Source organism: Juglans regia, chromosome 7 (genome assembly GCF_001411555.2).
Source record: "Juglans regia cultivar Chandler chromosome 7, Walnut 2.0, whole genome shotgun sequence".
NCBI classification, from domain to species: domain Eukaryota; kingdom Viridiplantae; phylum Streptophyta; class Magnoliopsida; order Fagales; family Juglandaceae; genus Juglans; species Juglans regia.
This window is the reverse complement of record NC_049907.1, coordinates 20,737,359-20,759,280: the sequence shown is the minus strand read 5'-3', so window position 1 is coordinate 20,759,280 and position 21,922 is coordinate 20,737,359. Positions and strand designations below refer to the sequence as shown.

The 21,922-nt window shown below is 36.8% G+C and overlaps 1 protein-coding gene across 1 annotated transcript; it reads left to right on the top strand.

Annotated features, from left to right (window-relative positions):
- The first annotated feature begins 16,598 nt into the window (after positions 1 to 16,598).
- Positions 16,599 to 19,568, top strand: LOC109003450 (wall-associated receptor kinase-like 2). The gene is made up of 3 exons (XM_018981576.2): positions 16,599 to 16,661; positions 17,125 to 17,244; positions 18,187 to 19,568. The coding sequence occupies exons 1-3, from the start codon at positions 16,607 to 16,609 to the stop codon at positions 19,347 to 19,349; spliced, it is 1,338 nt and encodes a 445-aa protein (XP_018837121.2). The 5' UTR covers positions 16,599 to 16,606; the 3' UTR covers positions 19,350 to 19,568.
- Positions 19,569 to 21,922: the final 2,354 nt, after the last annotated feature.

The window sequence follows — 21,922 nt, the reverse complement described above, 5'->3', positions numbered from 1 at the left end:
TAATCTTTTTGTTTATGTGTTTTCAGGCGCTATTAATTTGTATTGAATATAATTTTTTTTAATTTTTTTAATAAGCCATAGGAAGGGGTATCTCTGATGGTATTAATACTTTGATTTATACTATTATTAAACACTTTGTTGGAACTCCCTCCAACATTATTAATCGTATTAGTGATTATTTAAACAATTTGAGATGCCTTTCCATATGAGACAGGGCACATGGGAAAAAAACACTTACCGTACAACTATAACTTTGGTGAGAGGATTTGACTGAAACCAAAACCCTCGAACTAAGGTAGTCTCGCATGACTATTCAGTGGAAAGAAAAATAAATAAAAATTAATGTGGCGCACGGAGGGACTAAGGAAAGGAAATAGAGAATGTGAGAGGGAGTGAGAAAGAGCCTTACCATCATTCACCAACTACTCTAGTATAGAGGCTTGACGGTGACACCGATTTGGGTATACCCCTGAATAAGTAGCACCCGATCACAAGGAAAGTCATAGGAGAGGGAGAGGGAGGGAGAGTGGGGGTGAGAAACATTGAAAGTATGGGGGAAGATGGGATCGGGGAGGAAAAAATGGGGGAAGAAAAAAAAACTGACGGGAAGGAGGTCAGGAGGGGGGGGGGGGAACGCTTAGGAAGAAAAATGAAAGGAGAGGGATACGTATCTAACGATGTCATTTGGCCTCTATTGGTAGGCCCTCATGGGCCTAGGCCTGGGTTTGGGCTAGGGCATTGGGCTTAGGTATTATAATACAAATGATCATCATGTAGATATTTGCCACACGGGCATTCACAGTCTCCACATAGGCACTCACATACACAAGAACGAGGTTTTTTCTCATGGGACTCTCTTGTCCATTCTAGAGTGAGTAAAGATGGAGTGGAATTTCAAAGGTTGATGAAGATCTATCAACAACCTCAGATGGAAAAATAACGGTTCCAGATAGGATTGATGAGGTCTGTTTCCTCTTCTACACTCATCAAGGAGGCTAGCTTTCCAGGGAGACACTCCGGTGTGAGTGGAATCCCTTGGGTTAATGAAAAACTATCAACGACCTCGGATAGGATATTAACAGTCCCGGATGGGGGTTTATGTCCATGCATACATTTCATATTTATTATTAGTCATGCTTATATTATCTTTATGTATGCTTGTGGCATAACTTACTGAGATTTAAATAAATTTCACAGTGGTAGTCTCACTACCATTCCCACCCCATAATGGTAGATGTTGTGACAAGGGAAGAAGTGATCGCTCAGGATGAGGTGAAGCAAACTAGTTTGGATGAGGTTGATTGATGAGGAACCCGATCATGATGGGAGAATGAAATTTCCTTTGCTATTTTTGGAAATTGTTTTACTTTTAAGGAAGAAACATGAGAGTTCTTTTTGATGTTATGACAATAACATAAGGAATATGATGCTCCATTGCAGCAGCTTAAGTTTTGGATGATGAGTTTGAGCATGGACCACGAACAAATATGCTATATTTTGGAAGTTATGTTTTAATTTGGGATCACTAGTTTGTTTTGGTACCAATGATTAACTTAGTTATTTTCCATTACGATTCATTCATACTGCTAGAAACATGTTAGATGCATTACATGTTAATTGTCTTGAACTGGATCTTGTCCCAACCCTTGGAGCTGTGCTAAATTCGAAGCATAGGGGGGGTTGGGAGGTGTCACAGGGTGGATGCAGAGTAAGTAGGAGTAATCACTTGTATCACTACGAACCTTTCATGTCTTAATAGTTAGTTAAGAATTGTTTGATCTGTTAGTTAATGGTAGTGTAATATTAACAATGTTAGGTAATGTCAAGCTGTTACAATACACGGCTTGCCGATTGTTCGAGTAGGCTGCAACACAATCCTTTGTATCTTCAACGTTTGTGCGAATGTGCAATGTGCAAACAGATCATTTGATACCTTGGAAAGTTGTGGTGACAATTCCATATGGGAATACATTTAGTTGAACCCGAGTGGTCAAAATATTCCCCGTTGAAGTGGAGGGACACGTTTTAAGAGCATATTTTATCATTTTCCATTTGATGAGATTCAGGAGTGGTTTGGATTCAGAGATGAGTTGAGATGGTTTGTGAATAGTAGAATAAAAGTTATATTATTTATTATATTTTGTGTGAAAATTTGAGAAAGTTGTATTGAAATTTGAAAAAGTTGAATTTTTTATTATATTTTGTGTGAGAATTTGAGAAAGTTGTAATTATGAGATGAGATGAGTTGAGGTAGGTTGAGATGAGTTACGAATACAAACGAGGCCTCAATATGATTTTGTGTATGTATTGGTTACCCAAGCACTGCGCAAAGATAGATTGGCGTAGAAGAAAAGTTATGTTTAAACCATCAACTACAGATAGGGTTTGTTATGTAGGGAACATCGTTAGAGCTAACCCTCTAGTAATTTCTACCCTGCAAACCAGAAGATGTATTGCTGATGGTGCATTGACTTATCTGATGTTAGTTGTAGATAAGCCAGATGAGAGTAAGAGAGTTTAGGGAGTACCAGTGATTGAGGATTTTCCAGAAATGTTTGCAAATAAAGCTAGGTACAACTCCAACTCAAAGGGCACCTATAGAAGAGTTAAAGGAGTTGAAAGCGCAAATTAACGAGTTGTTAGGGAAGGGATTTATTCGCCCAAAGGTGGAGCCACCTGAGGCCACTTCATGGTGGCTCAATTTTGACCACCTAAGCTAAAACTTTTTCAAACAAAGAATTTAATTTTTTACAACCATGGATATAAAATTTATAGAAATACATTTTATTATTTTTTAAAAAAATTTGTTGGTGGCCGGCTGAAGACAGCCACCAAAACCCATGGGGGTGGTCATGAGCATGGGGTTGGCCTGGGTGGTGCAACCACCCTCATGCCCACAAAATGGCCACAACCACTCTCGTTGTGGCTACAAGCGTTGCCTATCCTTTTGAAGGTATTTTGTTGGGGTCCCTACGCTTGATAGGTGGTCAACAACCAATTTTTTGTTTTTTATTTTTCAAACTTTTTATTTTTTAATTTTAGATTGAAACTTCAAAATAAAAATAATGGCATTTTTCTTAGAAGATAATTGTAAAGTTGTTATATTTTAAAAATTTTATTTCAATTCCAAGATATTCATCTTTTGTCACGAAACAAAAGAACATGAATGAATAATGGTCTTCAGCTCTCACACTCCCATCCTAGAGAGTTGAAAGCCAACGATCCGACCTCCATCAAGAACCACATTGCTACACAAATGCTTTGCTGTGCAAAAGCTACACTTCTTATAAGTGACCTTGCAATATCCAAACTAGCATTCACTTAAGAACCCAAAGGAATTCAACATTCATATTTCATTTTGGTATTTCAACTGAAAATTTGAAGGTAGTGCATGTAGAAAAAGTAAGATCTGTGGATTTGGTCTCAAGAAAGGAATGAAATGTTTAGTGTAAGAAGCTGTTATCGGATGGCTATGGAGAGGAAAAACGGGACGCAAGGGAAATGTTCAAATTCTAACCAGCTGAGGAAATTATGAAAGGTTTTGTGGAAAATGAAAGTCCCACACAAAATTAAGATATTTGCTTGGCGGGCATGCAAATAGGGTTTACCGTCAAAATTTAATCTGTATAAGAGACATGTCTTAAGTGATGTTTCTTGCTGTTTTTGTAGGGGAGGGACCGAGAATCTTGCACATGCACTTTCTTTTGTTAGTCTATTTTTCCTAGTTGGAATTTGTTGGTACCTATAATGCAAACATTGGATAGAGATATGTCTGTTATGCAGGTTGCGATGAAGGTTGTGGAGCAGGGTACGAAAGGGGAGTTAGCTCTACTTTTTTGTCTAGCTTGGGGTTTTTGGTGGAGGAGGAACCAGATGGTGCATGAGCAGAGATCTATTGTCGTGTAGCAAGTCATTAATAATGCATTATCGGTGCTTGATTCTTTTAAGGAAGTTAAGCTAATATCATGGCCTATGATCCGGAGTTTCTATGAATGGAAGCCGCCTCCTATAGAGTGGTTAAAAGTTAATGTTGATGGTGCTATGTTTGGGGATGTTCACAAAGCTGGTGTTGGTTTGGTGTTACGAGATGATAAGGGTGAAGTTGTGTGGGCAGCTACTAAAGTTGAGGACGAAGGGCTTAATGTGGAAGCTGTTGAACTTTTAGCTATTTTACGAGCTTTGCAACTTTGTGCTGGTCTGGGAATTTCTAGATTAGTTGTGGAATTAGATTGTTTAATGGCTGTGCAAGTGGTGAATGCCGAAATTGAAGCTGCACCTTTGCTTGAGGAGCTGGTTTTTGAAATTAGGAAGCTTCATGCTTTATATACTGAATGTCAAATTCAACATGTTTATAGAGAAGGAAATGGGGTAGCTCACAAGCTTGCCCAGTATGCTTGGAATGTTGAGAGTATCACAATGTGGTTTGATTGTTTTCCAGACTTTATCTCTCAAGCTATTTAGCTTGATAAATGTCTGTAATATTTATTCTATTAATGAAATGTTTGTTTCTTATAAAAAAAAAAAAAAAAAAACTCTAGTTGTCAAAGAACCATTTTGGAATGAATTATAAATTAAATATTTTGTGTTCTATTCCGCATATATTAGAAGTTCTCTTGTATTACCTAATTCGATTCTGATTAGTGTAGTTGTATTTTCAGAAACTTATTAATTGGGTATGGATCTGATAGGCCTTGTGTTGACCATTTTTTTTAAAAAGGGACAAAAAGAATCGAACCCTATAACAATTCGAATTGAACTTGAGGAAGAGGAAATCAAATGCTAATATCAACAAAAACTTGGGCAAATGTTGTGAGTAGAAGGAGTAGTTAGTAGAAGGAGTAGGCCGGAAAGGAGATAGAGTAGAAGTAGGAGGAGGACGAGGAGTTGTGCGGTTGGAAAGAAAAAATAGGGGATGGATAGAAATTTAAAGGTTTTTTACCAAGAAAAATTATACTTATCATCCCTACGTCACACACTTGTTTTTTTTCTTTTTTACTTTTAACAGGTATATATATATGTTGTATACCTACATGTGGGCGTGAAGAGTAGAAAAACTATTTTAGTAATATATTTCACAAGTGGGTGGAAAGGTGGAAAGTCATATATATATATATATATATATCCCTATGATTATCTAGAAGAACATTATTAGTTTGCTTGTTGATATTAAAAATAATTTCCTTTTATTTTTGAAGTGGACGCATGCCAAAACCCTAGGAAGAAAGTTCAAATTTAAAACGTCCAAAGATCAAATATGCATCTTGTATATATGAAGTTACCTTAGTACCAATGATGCGAGTCTCCTACGAGAACTTATTTGATAGGATATATATATCATATATATAATAAGCGCCAATAAGCAGGTCTTCGTTCATTTCTTTTTTCCAATTTTGTCCTTTGTTTTGTATTTCTTTCCCATTTCTTTCCCTAAGTGTTTTCGTCCAATATTTTGTTTCCAATTTTATTCCTATTTTTCTAATTAAATTTTCGTTTATTTTCTCATGGTATTGCTTTTGCCTACAGTCTATAAGTGTAAATTCTTCATTTTCCAAAAAAGCCCCTTATTTTCTCAGCAAATTCTCACTTATTTTCTCTTCTCCTTTTTCTTCCCGACAGTGTTTCTTGTCTTCCTAATTTTCCATTGAGATTATCCATTCCATAGCTTTTTCCTCACTTTTACTCTCCGCTTTCCCATAAAAAGTTTCCTACCCTTGTATTTACAGTGTTCTGTATTTCCTTAGATCTTCACGAAGAGCCTTCGTTCCTTCAAGTGTTCCAAATCTCCTTCTTTGCTTCTGAATCATCGCATCACGTGGGTATGATTGCTTTTGGTTTTTTTTTCTCAGTTAAATATATTAGTTTCTTTACTGAGTAGTTTCTTCAGACCCAATACTTAAATCTAAAAAATAAATACATAAGTTCATAAGAAAAATCCTTTTAGACGATTCTAGAAACAAGAACAAAGCCAAAAACAAGAACACTCGGATTTGTACAAAACGAAAGTCGAATATTGTTTGCTGAACAAAAAAATAACAAAATCTTAGGATCTCAAAGAATCGGTAATATGTGTAGATCTAAACAACAAAATCTCAGATTTCCGTGTGTGGTGCGTGAACATCCTCTATCGGTAATAAATCATTCCTAGTTGGATTTGTACAAAAAAATCATTACAAAAAATACCAGTCCGATTTTTCTCACACCATTACAAAAAATACTAGTCGTATTTGTACCAAACAAATCTCTTCAAATTTCTAAGGATTCACAAACAAAATTTCTAACAAAGAAACCGACATAGAGAGAGGGAGAGATGAAAGGAAACCAGAAAAAAAATTCGTTTTAAGGACTCCAGACCGAGATATCTTTAGATCTCAAAGAAACAATGTAGATCCAAATAAAATCCCTTCAAATTTGTATAAACTCACTACTTCAAAGTCGTTAGTAAAAATAAAATAACAAATTTGAAGGAGCCAAACCAGAGTAATTTGTCTTGATTGAGATCATTCGCTACTGAATGATTTTTGCATGGAAAAATTGTTCATCTTTGGGTGCTTTTGTAGCAATGAAAATTCTTTGTCTTTGGCGAGTTCACTTTCGAGTCAATTAAATCTTTTTTTTTTCTTTTGCTCGGACTATCGTTGAGTAAAATTCATACGAATGACATGGAAAATAATGTGTATGAAGAGGGGTCCTCTACGTGGTGTGCAACTAGAGAGGAATACCTCATGTGGTGAGCAATTGGTGAGCAAAACTTTGTGGGCGAGCAATTGGCGAGCAACAATGTGTGGGAGAGCAACTGGCGAGGAACACTCTGTGTGTTGCGTAATTGGAGGGGAGTATCTCGTGGTCAAGCAATTGGTGAGCGGCACCTCTCAATGAGCAATCCATGCATGGACAACTGAAGTCCCTGTGGTGACTAAACCCACTGTGGCGAGGAAACACGTAACTGGCAGCAACTTGTTGTGGCGAGGACCGCTGGCGAGGAGCTTCAGTGGAGTTATGGTGGCGAGCACTATTGGTGAGGAGCTTCAATGGGGCGTTAGATGGCGACTGGACCTTCGCGATGAGCTACGGTCTAGCAAGCTACCTCATGTGGTGAGCAATTGGCGAGCATCATCATGTGGGAGAGCAACTGGCGAGGAACACTTTGTGCGTTGAGCAATTGGCGAGCAACACTTCGTGTGGTCAGCAATTGGCAACTGGCAAGCGGCACTTTGTGTGGGCAGCAACTGGCGACTAGCTAGTAGCACCCTTGTGGCAAGGAAACACGTAACGGCCAGCAACTTGTAGTGGCGAGAACAACTGGTGGGAGCTAGAGTGGAATTATGGCGACAAGTACTGTTCGGAAGGAAACTCATTGTGGTGAAGGAACATATGGTTGGCAGCAATTTTGTGGGGAGCAAACGTTCATAGCAACAGAAGACCACAACGAGTTAGATGACAACTCACGTTGACCTCTTTTGCTCACGGTCGTCACAGGAGTTTGTACATAATCGTTCTTGGCAGCGAGGAACACTGTGACACTGGGCGACAAGGGATGACGAGGAACACTGTGACGGCTATGGAAAAGGCAAGCGGTGCATGGTGTGGCCATGGGCGGCTCCACGAGCTCACAGTTGGGCTGGGCTAGTGAGCACATTGTGGTGTTGGCATCAGATAGATCCAATAGAGAGCTTCGGTGACAGTGTTGAGAGTTGACGGTAACGGGTGTCACCGTGGTCGGGAACAACCATGCCGGCAATAGAAGACGACAGCGGGCTGGGTGGTGGTCGAGTTGTTTCCCTCGGGGTGCTCCACAATGTGCTCTCAGTGCTCGCATAGTGCACGATGTCAACTGTGTGTTGCTACGGTGAAGCTCGATGGCAAGGAATGTCGTTTTGATCGAGGACCACCTTCATCGACGACAGAAAATGTCTGCGAGGCAGGAGGTGGTTGTTGGTCGCTTCAATAGCTCACGGTCATCGTGGGAGGTGCAGATCTAAGCCCGTCAATGTGGGGTTGGTGGCAAGCTAGCCGGCGAGGTCCACTTCCTTGGTCGAGGACCATCTTGTCGAAAACAGAAAGCACCGACCGCTTATCTAGCTACTGCTGGTGGCTTTATCATCTCAAGGTTAGTCAGTATGTCTGTTCGGCTTGTTTCTAGGGTTTAGGCGGCAAGGCATCGGCAGTGGAGTGGTCAAACGGGGACCCTACCGCCTAAGTGGGACGGCGAGCAGCCATTCTGCCGCTGTGAGTTTCATGGGTGCATGGTGAGGTGCACTCATCACACCCACCGTGCATGTCATGCAAGGTGTGTGGTTCACGTTTGCGGTGCATGTGCCATGCGCACAGTGCACGCATGTAGTGCCCCTTTTTTTTTTTTTTTTGTTTGTTTTTTTTTTGCTGCAGTGTTAGAATGTAAACAACAAGAAAAATAGCAAAGTTGAGGAGATCTTATCTGATGTTTTGATGACGATCTTGTGAGTGTATAATTCACATAATGCAGGGGTGTGGCGGGCAGCATATAACTAATATATATAAATATATATATATTTATTTATTTTTTTGGAGACGATCTCACGAACCAAGAAATTTGAACTTTTGTATATGATCCCGTGAGTCAAAGAATATCCTTCTCCCAATTCCGGTATAGAGAAAAAGTTGATTCCACAGGCGACACCAACTGTTAATGCCAAAAATTGCATTACAGATCGGAAAGAAAGAAAGAGTCATCCCCGATCCACGTTGGTGATTCGGGCTTCGATACGGTACTCATCGCGTTCATCCATAACATAAATAATAAATAAATGAATAAAAGTAAATAAAAGAGAGACACATAAATTTATGTGATTCGGCATAAAAGCCTAAGTTGATGGGTTGTTGGGGGCAAAATCCACTATATCAGGTGATGATTTTACAATGTTTCATGGCCTCACATATTACTCAATACAATGAGAGAATTTAGTCTCAGAAGAGTTGGTGGAGAATGCATGGAGAGAGCCGGTAGAGAGCCTGTCAAATTTGTGGGGGAGTTGATTGTTATATAAAGGTTATTTCCTTGGAGTGATAGAGTCCAACTTGACTTGTGATATCTTTTCCTTTTAGAAGTCTGAAATAACTTTTTGTGAAACACTATTTTGATGGTCTTTGTATTTTGAAGAATGGTTTTTGTGAAATATCTGTACATATAAACTTTAAAAATATATGTACATAGTTATAACTTGATAGTTATAAGTTATTGTATTATAGTTATAAATCTGTACATAAATATGTCTGTCTATAGTTAAAAATTTGAAACATAACAAAATTGGTCAATAGGGCACACGTACTGCGCACGTTGCCCTTTAGTAGTATGTATATGTGTGTGTATATATATATCACTACAAGAAAAATGGTCTTTTTCAGCGCTTAAAATCGTCGCAAATACCCTTCAGAATTGCTACATTTGATCATTTGCGGCGATTTATAAATCGCTGCGGGTTCGCCACAATCTTAAAGCCATTTTTGATCAATTGCGGCGATTGGAAAAAATCGTCAGAAAATCTACTATTTTCGGCGATTTTAGTCTGTCGTAAATGTTCAAAAAAATCGACAGAAATGGCCTTCCGATTTATCCTTAAAATCGCTGAAAACAACTATTCCTGGCGATATGTATCGCCACAAAAACTTAATAAATCGCCGCAAATAACTTATTATTTTTCTCAACCATTTAAAATTATCGCCATTAGGAAGTATTTACAGCGGGTAAGTTTCGCTGCAAAAAAGTTATTGTGGCGATTTAATGTCGCCGCAAATAAATTTCTGCTATGAAAAATTATTTCCGGCGATTAAAACTCGCCGGAAAAGATGTTTGACAAAATAAAATAAAAAAATGCACAAAACAGTATAGATATGCAGTCTACACATGTAATTACCTAAGACTGATTCCAAACAGATATTTGGCATTACTGTAATGTGAAATAGCTTGTCAATGACCCATCTACTTAAATTTTATACATCTATAATGGAAAAGGAGAACAAAAGGATATAATAAAAAAATAATAATAATAATAATCTATCCTGCAGATGAGGGACAATTAAAACTGAGAAATTAAAAAAACTGAAACTGAGATGTGCATGTTTTACTTCTGAAACTGAGATGTCGATTTGATACATTGACAACAGTACTAATGACAGCTGATATCTTCAAGCTATTTGCAAGTAAAATGATTATCAAGGGCATCTCTGCACCTGCTACTCTGCAAAGTTAGAAGCATTATAGTTAGTGGCCAGCTCCAACTCTTTCAAATTAAACAATTTAATATTTTCAACATGGGAATCTCCATGACTGCGGTTTGTCTATTTGAGATTTATATGGGAATCTCCATGACTAAAGTTTACTGAAATAGAGAATAATAGTCATATGAGAATCTATGGGACTTCTTAATTCATATAATGATTATTTCTTTCTAGTTGGATCTAGCTAGAATTAATATATTTAGTCGTACCAAACAAAGTTTAGCATAACAATGTTCATCATGTTTGTTAGGGAAAAATATATTTATTTTTCTGATGATACTATAATTAACTCTTACACCAGTATCATATTCTGTATGATTCTTTACCCGAATTCTAAGTAGATTTCTAAGGAAATAAAGTACACTATATGGATCTTATAACATTTAATGTACTGTATGAATTGTTATAGAGAAGTTTCATAATTATAAGTATTAACATATATTTAACCTTTGGGAAGAAAGGCAGGAGGAGAAACAGCAGCGGCATATCAATAACCATTAAGAAACCAATGGCATTAGAGACCAGGCACAAACTTTTGAAAATACCAAGGGTGTCTTCGTGTAGCCTCTCAAAGGCTCTACCTCAAATGAAGAGTTTTGGGCACGCAAAAAAAAAAGTGCACCACTATATAATACACTTGCAAAAGTTAGATAATAAAACTTAGCAAAAGTCACCTATTATTAATTTCAAACGATCATTATCAAAGTAGATTACATTCTCCTGATCAAAATGAACATCGATTACATTCTGTTAGACAAAAAAGTCAAATGAGAGTTAACTTATAAAAAAGTCAAATGGGAGTTTTTTTTCCAGCTTTGACCAGCGTGTCTTTATATTCAGTTGCACTTTTTGACAATTATATGGGATCCTCATGCTATTATCTATCATGCTGGTAAGAAACAAATGAAATGGAGGTTTGGCAAACTAATAAGATGAGACATTAATGTCAAAATAATAGAAGATCTTGTAGTGACATACCCATTTCGGAACAAATTGTAATAAACGCCAAAACTCTGGAACTATCCTTCTGGAGCAACGGTCATTCACAGCATATCTCATCATCTTAATCACACTAAAGATCCAGTTTGTTCCTTTCTTGTGATGCAGAAGACGCATAATGTCAACCTCAAACTCATGTTTTTTTTTATAAGTAGCTTTAATCAAACTCATTACATAGTAGATGTACAAATTGATATTCGCTGGAAGTATTAAGCCTTTTTTTTATGAATAAACATGGTAGTAGCAGCTGGCCAAGGTTAGTACTATATCAAAAGTGATTACAGTGGCATCCTATCTACTATAATACTTGGTAGGAGGTTAGGTTTAGGATTCACAGTGATTGAGTTCAAAAAGTGGAAGCTCTAGGTTTAGGATGTGTTTTTGAAAATGTTACCCTGTTCTGTATTCCATTCTTGAATTTACCAGGCAGTGGGACTTTCCATTATCACTTTGTTGTTGTCAAGAATCTCAAACTTCTTTAATCCATTAGTACGACTAAAAAGGAAATTAGTAGCCTTGCAGTGTCATTTTAATGTGCTCAACTATATGTGAGGTGGAAATACAACTCCAGTAGGATTAACATGCACAAAGTCTACTGCTTGAAGGACTCTATAAACTAATAATAAAATTAGACTTTCAACAGATGGACCATGTAACCAACCTGAAGCACATTGAGCCAGTATGTCAAACATACTTTATTGTCTCTACTTCCAAGACAATTCCGTGCACTCCATGCTGCTTGGTTTTTGGGCATTGAACTTTTGTCACGATGAAGGAAAATATCACTGCAAATAGAGAACAAAAGGATGATTAGGCATTTTGACCTACTTCACTATGGCCGAGGACAGTGCCATCCATCTTAGCAGCTCATTTTTTTGAAAACTTGTCATGTAAGAGTCTAATCACGATTGTAGTGATTATATAGGCCCGGAGTAACTTCTAAAATATTAAGCTCGGGAAGTATACAGTCACTATCTTTCAACTTGCTGGCCTGCATGTTCATGCTAGTCACTATCTTCAAAGAACCAAACCAATCAAGTGCATAAATTCAAAGAGAAAAAAAAAACCAACATGATAACAAAAAAAAAAAAAAATGTGAACAACTGAACCTAAAAATAAATGAAGCACAACCCAAAAATGAAGAAGTTAAAAAATGCATGAAGAAAAAACTAAACACAATAAACTCCCAACATGCAAACCCACAACATATAAGCAAATAACTGACAGAATAAAAAAATCGAAAAAACTACACATTGATAAAAAAATGCATGTCAACTTGATGAAAAACTTATTGATTAGGAAATGTGTATATTTTGGAAAAGAAGATATTTTCCCCTTATGTAATAAACCATAATTTATCATCATACCCACTCATCATTATATGGTATTAGATGATTGATTAACAAGTGGAAAATAACAAAAACATTTCTCAAACATTTAATATCACTCTATGGAATAATGAGAGGATGATAAATGAATGGAAGATGAAAAAATCAGCTGCTCATTTATTTTCAGTTGAAGAATACTTACATTTTATCATATGTAATTAAAACATATAACCAAAAAACTGGTATACAGTGATAAGATAGGAGTATGATCTGTTGCTAAGCATAAGTTATTTCTGCCTTGGGGTATTATTATAGAACCAATCAGGCAAGCGAAGATGAACCTGAGAAAGCTTTCAGGAATGGGCAGATCAAGTTTGTGAAGAGGGAAGGCAAAGGACCGGGTTGCACATATATTATATAAATTTCCTTTATGATAGAATGAATTTCAATATTGGACTGAGGAGGGTGCTGAGTAAATTGTGAATAAGGTTATCTGAGGAAAACTTTGTAATGTTTCTTAATGAATGGAAGTGCATTATCGTATTCAAACAAAAAAAAAAAAAATGGGAAGGAAAAAACAAATGTAATAGTAATATATATTAAGCTGGTGCATGTGTTTAACAGATTTGCATGGAAATTAATCAATGGAACGTATTTACTAGACATATCTGAAGGGCAATAGTTCATTTTATAGTCAATATAATATATGAACTCCTATATATATATGAGTACATAAATAACTTTTCTTCTGACACTAGCCGTTTGTCAGAAGAAAAAGGATCACTCCCGACTATTTCATAAAGGCACTATACTCTCAAGTACTTCAACCAATTCAAAGACAAAACTATGTTTCTAATAGAAGCGGCCATTGTAAACTTTCCCATAATATAATGCTTTTTAATATACTGGCAGAAGCAAGTCAGGTCTACGGAATTGCTTGTATGGACAATGAAGAGAGGCATTAAAGTGAGGAGTTAAATGCAGTACAGCTTACAGAGATGTTATTTCCAAGAAGGCACATCTTAGAGATTAAATGCAGTACATAAGGCTAAGGAAACCATAGAGCAGAAATCTGCAAGTCATATTAGACTTATGGTAAACTGTTTTTCATTTCAAACTATTTATTTCCTACTGCTTCTAGAGCAAGTGACCGTAGACTATGTCCATTTCTTTGACTGATTTTGAGTTTAATCAGTCAAAGAAATGGACAATCTCTAAAATCTCATGGTTGTTTAAAAGAAAAACAAGAAAATGACTAGTCATACACACTTACACTCAAGAATGAAAATAACTTGTCATACACACTTACACTTCAAGTTTGTTTGAGGAAACCAACCTCCCAAGATCAAGAAATGACTTTATTTCCCAATGCCAATGCAATAAGCTAACTCACTTTTTATTACATTTATCTTAACTAACTAAAATCAATCAGTTAAGCCCAACCTAATATAACTGTCCAATGTAATGGGGCAGCTAAAGGAACCCAAAAGAACCTATACAGTTCTAATTTCCAAGTGTACCAACCACACAAGTTATTCTGTTAACATCAAATCAATAAGCCAGCATTATCATTGAGAAAATTAAGGAAAAAGAAAAGGAAAGACCCAAAATATCCAGCACATGAAGTAAATGTCCAGCATATAAGCAAATAACATACAAAGAATATAAGCAAACCCACAACATATAAGCAAATAACATACAAAATAAAGAAATCGAAAAAACTACACATCAAAGAATCAAAGAACAGAGCAAGGGAGAGAGGGAGGGCCTCGGGCTGCTCGGCTAGGCGTGGAGGAGAAGGAGGCTGCAACGGAGGACTGTCGACGGCGCCGAGGTGTGGGTGGTGGCGAACGGCGCCCCCAACGGCGGCGATATAGAGAAATCCGAGAGAGAGAGGTAAGGCTAGATTTGGGGAAAAGGCAAGAGATCGCCGCGGGGGCTGGGGGAAAAGGAGGGGTTGGCTGTCGAGGTGAGGTGGCGGTGGCGTGGTGGGGTCGTCGGTGACGGCTGTGCGTGGCGTAGGCTTGAAGGAGAAGAATGTGGGGAGAGGGGGGCGGGGAGAGTTCTGCGAGGGAAACAAATGAGAGAAAACCTAACCCGGTGCATTTAAATTTTATGTGCTATTTCCGGCGATTTTTATTCGCCGCTAATAAGTTTTCATTGCAGTATATTTTGTTACGACGACAATTTTCGCCGCAAAATACATTAATTACAGCGATTTTCCATTTCGACAGAAAATTCACATGCTACAGTGCAAAATTATTTATTGCGGCGAAAAAAGTCGCCGCTAAAGATTGAAAAGTCGCTGCAACAAGTCAAGCCAAAATTATATTCCTCCATTTCCCAACTTCACATAGAAAATTTAGCGGCGACTTGAAAATCGCCAGAAATAACATCTATTTGCAGCGATTTTGTTTGTGACAATTTTAAAATCGTTGGAAAAGGCCAGATTTCTTGTAGTGTATATATATAAATATGTATATATATATATATATATATATATATGAGAGAAAAATGGCTAAAATAGGAAATGGATGAACAAGTACTTGAGAAAGATTTGGATGCAGGTTGAATATGAGTCAAAGAATAATATTGGAAGCTCAGATGCTAATAAATGAGCTTTGAAACACCCATATAATCAAAGTCATACGTTGATATTTAAGGAATTAAAACGACAACTCGAGGAAGAGTACTTGACCAGCAACATCTGCAGCTTGTTTATTGAAGACTTTTTCGTACGTACTACGTACGTAGTGATCATGTGTACTAGAACATCATGATTGACCCGCGTAAAAGTCTGGAGAACAAAATAACTTCTTCTCGATCAATAAAGGCTGCGCTAGACTTTATCAAAAGAACGAAAATTCCATATATATTGAGACTTCTTCTCGATCTGAATTGCTAGGCTCCTTGCATATATAGAAAATGTCTGCATCATGTATTGCAATTGACGGAAAGATCATTAATCCCACTATATATAAAAACTCGGTACTCTTTGGGCTAATTTGCTGCTTATTAACACTCCTTGCATTCTCCCATTCATCATCAATATCATCCTTCCTCATCATATATATATGTAGAGAGAGAGAGAGAGAGAGAGAGAGAGAGAGAGATCAGATCCGATCGGCCGAACGATGGAAATCATGAAAAGGGTGATCATGTTCCAGATGATCATGATGATCATTTTGTTGCTGTGTTTGATGATTACTGCAATATTCACAGGAGCAACGAATGTCGACGTTAATGTAACAAGCAATATTATGAACTCATCATGTCAAGCGGACTGTGGGAATAATGTTACTATTCCATACCCTTTTGGAATAGGAGCTGGCTGCTACGTTGACCATTGGTTTGAAGTTGTCTGTATTAATAATAATAATACTGACTCCTCGGCCTCCTTCTCCTCGGGCTCAGGCCCTCCCAAACCATTCTTGAAAAGGTTCAACCTGGAAGTGCTGGACATTCAACTTGAAGAAGCCGCAGTTCGCGTCAACTATCCGATATTTTCGAAGTGTGACAATTTCACGAGAACGATAGGCAATCATTCGGAGTTAGTAGAAAGCCCTTTCGTTTTCTCGGACCGCATCAACAAATTCATTACGATGCCCGTGAGTTGCGACTTGAACATGACTACCTCAATATGGTCCCCAGATGGCTCAATTTCATATGGTGGGTGCAAGTCCCTTTGTGGTAGCCAAAGTGGATTAATATTAAATAGTAGAAGCAGATGCGGCAACCGTACTGACTGCTGCAAAACCACAATCCCTTCAAATTGTGGTGGTTTTATTACGAAGATAGAGCAACCTATTACTTCATACAATGCCATTGAAGGATGCAAATATGGATTCTTGGTAGACTATTTGTGGTTCCTGAGTCAGTTCACAACTCCAACCCCAAATATGTCAGTTCCAGTGGTATTGGATTGGGGGATTGCCAAGGCATATGATGGAACCACCTCTCGACTTTGTAAAACAGATCGAGATAATCCCTCTTTTCAGGGTAACTCTACCTTTAAATGTTTTTGCATGTCCGGCTTTAAAGGAAATCCCTATCTTCCTGATCATGAAGGATCATGTCAAGGTACGTAATTAATTCGAGTAATACTAGGTTTAGGATATTTGAAAAATCATGTAGAACCCACCATAAAAAAATAGATTTTTCAAATGGCCGGTTTCGTTTTTTTCAAAGGATTTTCACGCCTTGAGCTTGCACAAATAATTTCCTTTATATTTGAAATTAGATATATAATGATCATTCTAGCTAGCTATATGTTGATATATAGTCTAAGCTGTAAAGTACAGCAAATTAAGGGCCTCACGATATTTTTTCACTAATTGGGTAAGTAGAAAACCGAGTAGCATGGAAGTTGAAACTTTCAAAGAGCCAACACGCATGAATATTTGGAAGATCGCGAAAACATCTCTTCCAGATCTAGTTTGCTTCTTCCTCGTATATATATATATATATATATATATATATATATATATGTGTGTGTGTGTGTGTTATAATGTGTTTAATTATATATTATACTTTGTAATGCCAGATATTGACGAGTGCGCAGACCAAACGCTCAACAATTGTGGTGATAATCATTCATGTGTAAATACTGATGGCTCATACCTCTGTATCCCAGCTAAGGATACCAGGTTTTCCATTGTTATCGGTATGTCTTCTTAATTATTTATAGTGCTTTTTTTTCTCTTGGGTTAAGTAATTGCATGCGTATTAATGCTCACGAAGTACGTCCCGATATCTTATTTTCATCACTTTACATGTATTAATTCGGACTCTGCTAAAGAATTAGTTTGCAGTTAATTATCGGCCCTTGTAAAAAAACCATGATTTAATATAAGTTTCAAGACAATACGTCTAAAAATATTAGATTTCCCCATTAATGGCCTTTGTAGAGCATATCTTCTTGTTCACCTGATCACCTGCAATCATTAACAAAGTTGATCTATATATAGAAATATTCCATGGTAAAATTCATTTGCCATGCCATGAATGACTGTCAACATTAATGATGCTCTAAATACAATGGGAATTTCAAAACTTGTGGTGGAAAGTGATAGCTTGATCATTGTTGAAGCTCTACAGGACGACAGTATATATGAATAACTCTATGTTGGGTGTGTTATACCATGAAATTAAAAAACTGTCTTCTTGTTTTGGATCTTGTAGCTTTTCACATATATATCGGAAGGAGAATATGGTAGCTCATGAGTTGGCTAGGAATGCTTTCAATGTTGAAAGTATTAATTTATGGTTGGATTGTATTCCAGACTGTATTTCTCAAGTCTTATGGCTTGATAATTGTCTGTAATCATGTTTCCAGTTGATTAATGAAATTATCCTTTCTATAAAAAAAATATATATAATTGGCCTTTTTGTTTAGTCTTTTATATACTTTCCCTTGTCAATAGCTAGCGCATGATTTCTAATGTATTTGCAAGCTCTTGGAGTGCTGCCAAAATACTTTGCTTTCAAACACTCAAAGAAGTTGTGTGCTACTTTATCTAATTTACTATTGCAAGGAGTAAAAGTAATTAATGGCTTTTGAGTTGTTTGATATGTGATTTCTTTCCAATTTCATTTAATTGAGCAGGAATTAGCACGAGCCTTGGAGTATTAGTTATACTTATAGGCGGATGGTGGTCATACAAAGTTGTAAAGAAAAAGAAGATGATTAAACAGAGGGAGAAGTTCTTCAAACGAAATGGTGGACTTCTATTACAAAAACAATTGTCTTCAAGTGAAGGGAATGTTGAAAACAACAAATTGTTTAGTTCAAAAGATTTGGAGAAGGCCACCGACCATTTTAATGCAAATAGAATACTTGGCCAAGGAGGACAAGGAACTGTTTACAAAGGCATGTTGACGGATGGAAGAATTGTTGCAATAAAAAAGTCCAAGATAATTGATGAAGGGCGACTAGAAGAATTCATTAACGAAGTTGTCATTCTTTCACAGATTAACCATAGGAATATAGTTAAGCTGCTTGGTTGTTGTTTGGAGACAGAAGTTCCTCTACTAGTTTATGAATTCATTCCTAATGGAACTCTTTCGCAATATTTCAGTGACCAAAATGAAGAGCTTTCATTGACATGGGAAATGCGCTTACGAGTTGCCAAGGAAGTTGCTGGAGCTCTCTCTTACCTACACTCAGAAACTTCATCTCCTATTTATCATCGAGACATTAAGTCCACAAACATACTCTTAGATGATAAGTACAGAGCAAAAGTAGCAGACTTTGGAACTTCACGATCCATTACTCTAGATCAAACTCACTTGACTACAAAAGTTCAAGGTACTATTGGATACTTGGATCCAGAATATTTCCAGACAAGTCACTTTACAGAAAAAAGTGATGTTTATAGTTTCGGTGTTGTCCTTGCTGAGCTCTTGACAAGCAAAGAAGCCATATCTTCAACAAGGACGCCAAAAATCAAAAGTTTAGCCACATATTTTATTTGCTCAGTTGAAGGGAACCATCTTTTTGATATTCTCGACAATCAAATTTTGAAGGAAGTGGAAAAAGAAGAAATTGTTGCAATTGCAAACCTTGTAAAAAGGTGTTTGAACTTGACTGGTGAGAAACGACCTACGATGAAAGAAGTCGCAATGGAGTTAGAGGCAATTAAAACTTTGGGGAAAGCTTCTAACTTTCAACAAAAGTCATATGATGAGAACGAATACGTCAAAATTGAAATGAACGAAGAATGGGATGCTGGCTCTACCTCAAGTACTAGTAGTACTACATATATATAACATACTTCATGCATAAATAGTGGCATAACTTGATCATGATCTAATTTAGATGCTCAATCGTAATTGTTTTCTTCTTAATCAGCTAGATGCAGGGTCAAATATAATTTTGTGCCGTATCATATTGTAGTACTTATTTAAATTTGTACTTAGGATTGCAGAATTTGCTCTCTTCTTCATTGTATATTAAGAATAATTCAATAAATTTATAATCTCTGTACATATGGATTGACATTAGCACGACTAGTATAAGATTGAGAAGTCATGATGAATGATCTTAGTTTTTTGAGTATCTACAAAATCTATCATGATAATATAACCAGATTGCATGTGAATATTCCCAATTAATTCTTAATTACTCGATCGATCGATTCATTCTCAAACACATTAATTAATTCGAACTATATAGTACTTAATTAGGATTACATATATATGGTGGCTACGTACGTACGTCGTGCCCAAACAACACGATGCATGCTCTTTATAAGTAGTGGAGGTGTTTAGATATTGGTTAGTGTTCTATACAAGAAAAAATGAACATTTATATGAGTTATTTGCAACAAGAATAATTATTTGCGACGAAAATAAACTCATTTTGACAGGAAATAATTAACTGACAGGAAATAAGCAGTTTTTTTTATAGTGACGTGGTAGCCGGGTTAGTAGCATCTAATACTTAGGATGTGGTCCGGGATGGCATGGGCCCATCATATGTCTACAGTATATATAGAAGCTAATTTTCATATTAAGATTTTTAGGTGAGTTTAAAATGGTAATTATGATGATCAGGGTAAGTCCAGTGTAAATTAAGTGGCCAAGGTGAGTTCTACCATTATTATTTTCTTAATCAGGATGGACAAAATATACTAATTTTGTGGCTTAGTATTTTGTTTAAAGTTCGGGTTGCATAATTTGCTATTTCCATTAATGCATCTTATAAATAATTCAGTGAATTTATCTCTGCAGATGGATTAATTAATGACATTATCTAGCTAATGACTTAATTTAGTATTATAAGATAAATAATTTGTCGCTTTTAGAGAAGGCTAAATATGAAAAACTCTCAAATTCTCAACCCATGCATGCCTCCATTCTCAATCGAGTTGGCTTTATGTCATATTTAGACATTAATAAAAGGGGTAAAATGAAGACAAGTTAACATGAACGACCCAATTTGTAATGAAATGACATAATTATCCTCCACTATAAAAATAAAAAATTAATAAATTGATGGTCATAGTCTCATATATAGAGTAATGTTACTATGTCCCCTAATTTATACTACTCACTTTGTTCCCTTGATGTACCACGTGACTTATTAAAAAAAAATAAAAACACAAACATAAAATGATAGAGGAAATCTCAGATTTTAATCTTTTTGTTTATGTGTTTTCAGGCGCTATTAATTTGTATTGAATATAATTTTTTTAATAAGCCATAGGAAGGGGTATATCTGATGGTATTAATACTTTGATTTATACTATTATTAAACACTTTGTTGGAACTCCCTCCAACATTATTAATCGTATTAGTGATTATTTAAACAATTTGAGATGCCTTTCCATATGAGACAGGGCACATGGGAAAAAAACACTTACCGTACAACTATAACTTTGGTGAGAGGATTTGACTGAAACCAAAACCCTCGAACTAAGGTAGTCTCGCATGACTATTCAGTGGAAAGAAAAATAAATAAAAATTAATGTGGCGCACGGAGGGACTAAGGAAAGGAAATAGAGAATGTGAGAGGGAGTGAGAAAGAGCCTTACCATCATTCACCAACTACTCTAGTATAGAGGCTTGACGGTGACACCGATTTGGGTATACCCCTGAATAAGTAGCACCCGATCACAAGGAAAGTCATAGGAGAGGGAGAGGGAGGGAGAGTGGGGGTGAGAAACATTGAAAGTATGGGGGAAGATGGGATCGGGGAGGAAAAAATGGGGGAAGAAAAAAAAAACTGACGGGAAGGAGGCTATTGGTAGGCCCTCATGGGCCTAGGCGTGGGTCTGGGCTAGGGCCTTGGGCTTAGGTATTATAATACAAATGATCATCATGTAGATATTTGCCACACGGGCATTCACAGTCTCCAACATAGGCACTCACATACACAAGAAGGGGGATTTTCCTCATGGGACTCTCTTGTCCACTCTAGAGTGAGTAAAGATGGAGTGGAATTTCAAAGGTTGATGAAGATCTATCAACAACCTCGGATGGAAAAATAACGGTTCCAGATAGGATTGATGGGGTCTGTTTCCTCTTCTACACTCATCAAGGAGGCTAGCTTTCCAAGGAGACACTCCGGTGTGAGTGGAATCCCTTGGGTTAATGAAGAACTATCAACGACCTCGGATAGGATATTAACAGTCCCAGATGGGGGTTTATGTCCATGCATACATTTCATATTTATTATTAGTCATGCTTATATTATCTTTGTGTATGTTTGTGACATAACTTACTAAGATTTAAATAAATCTCACAGTGGTAGTCTCACTACCATTCCCACCCCATAATGGTAGATGTTGTGACAAGGGAAGAAGTGATCGGTCAGGATGAGGAGGAGCAAACTAGTTTGG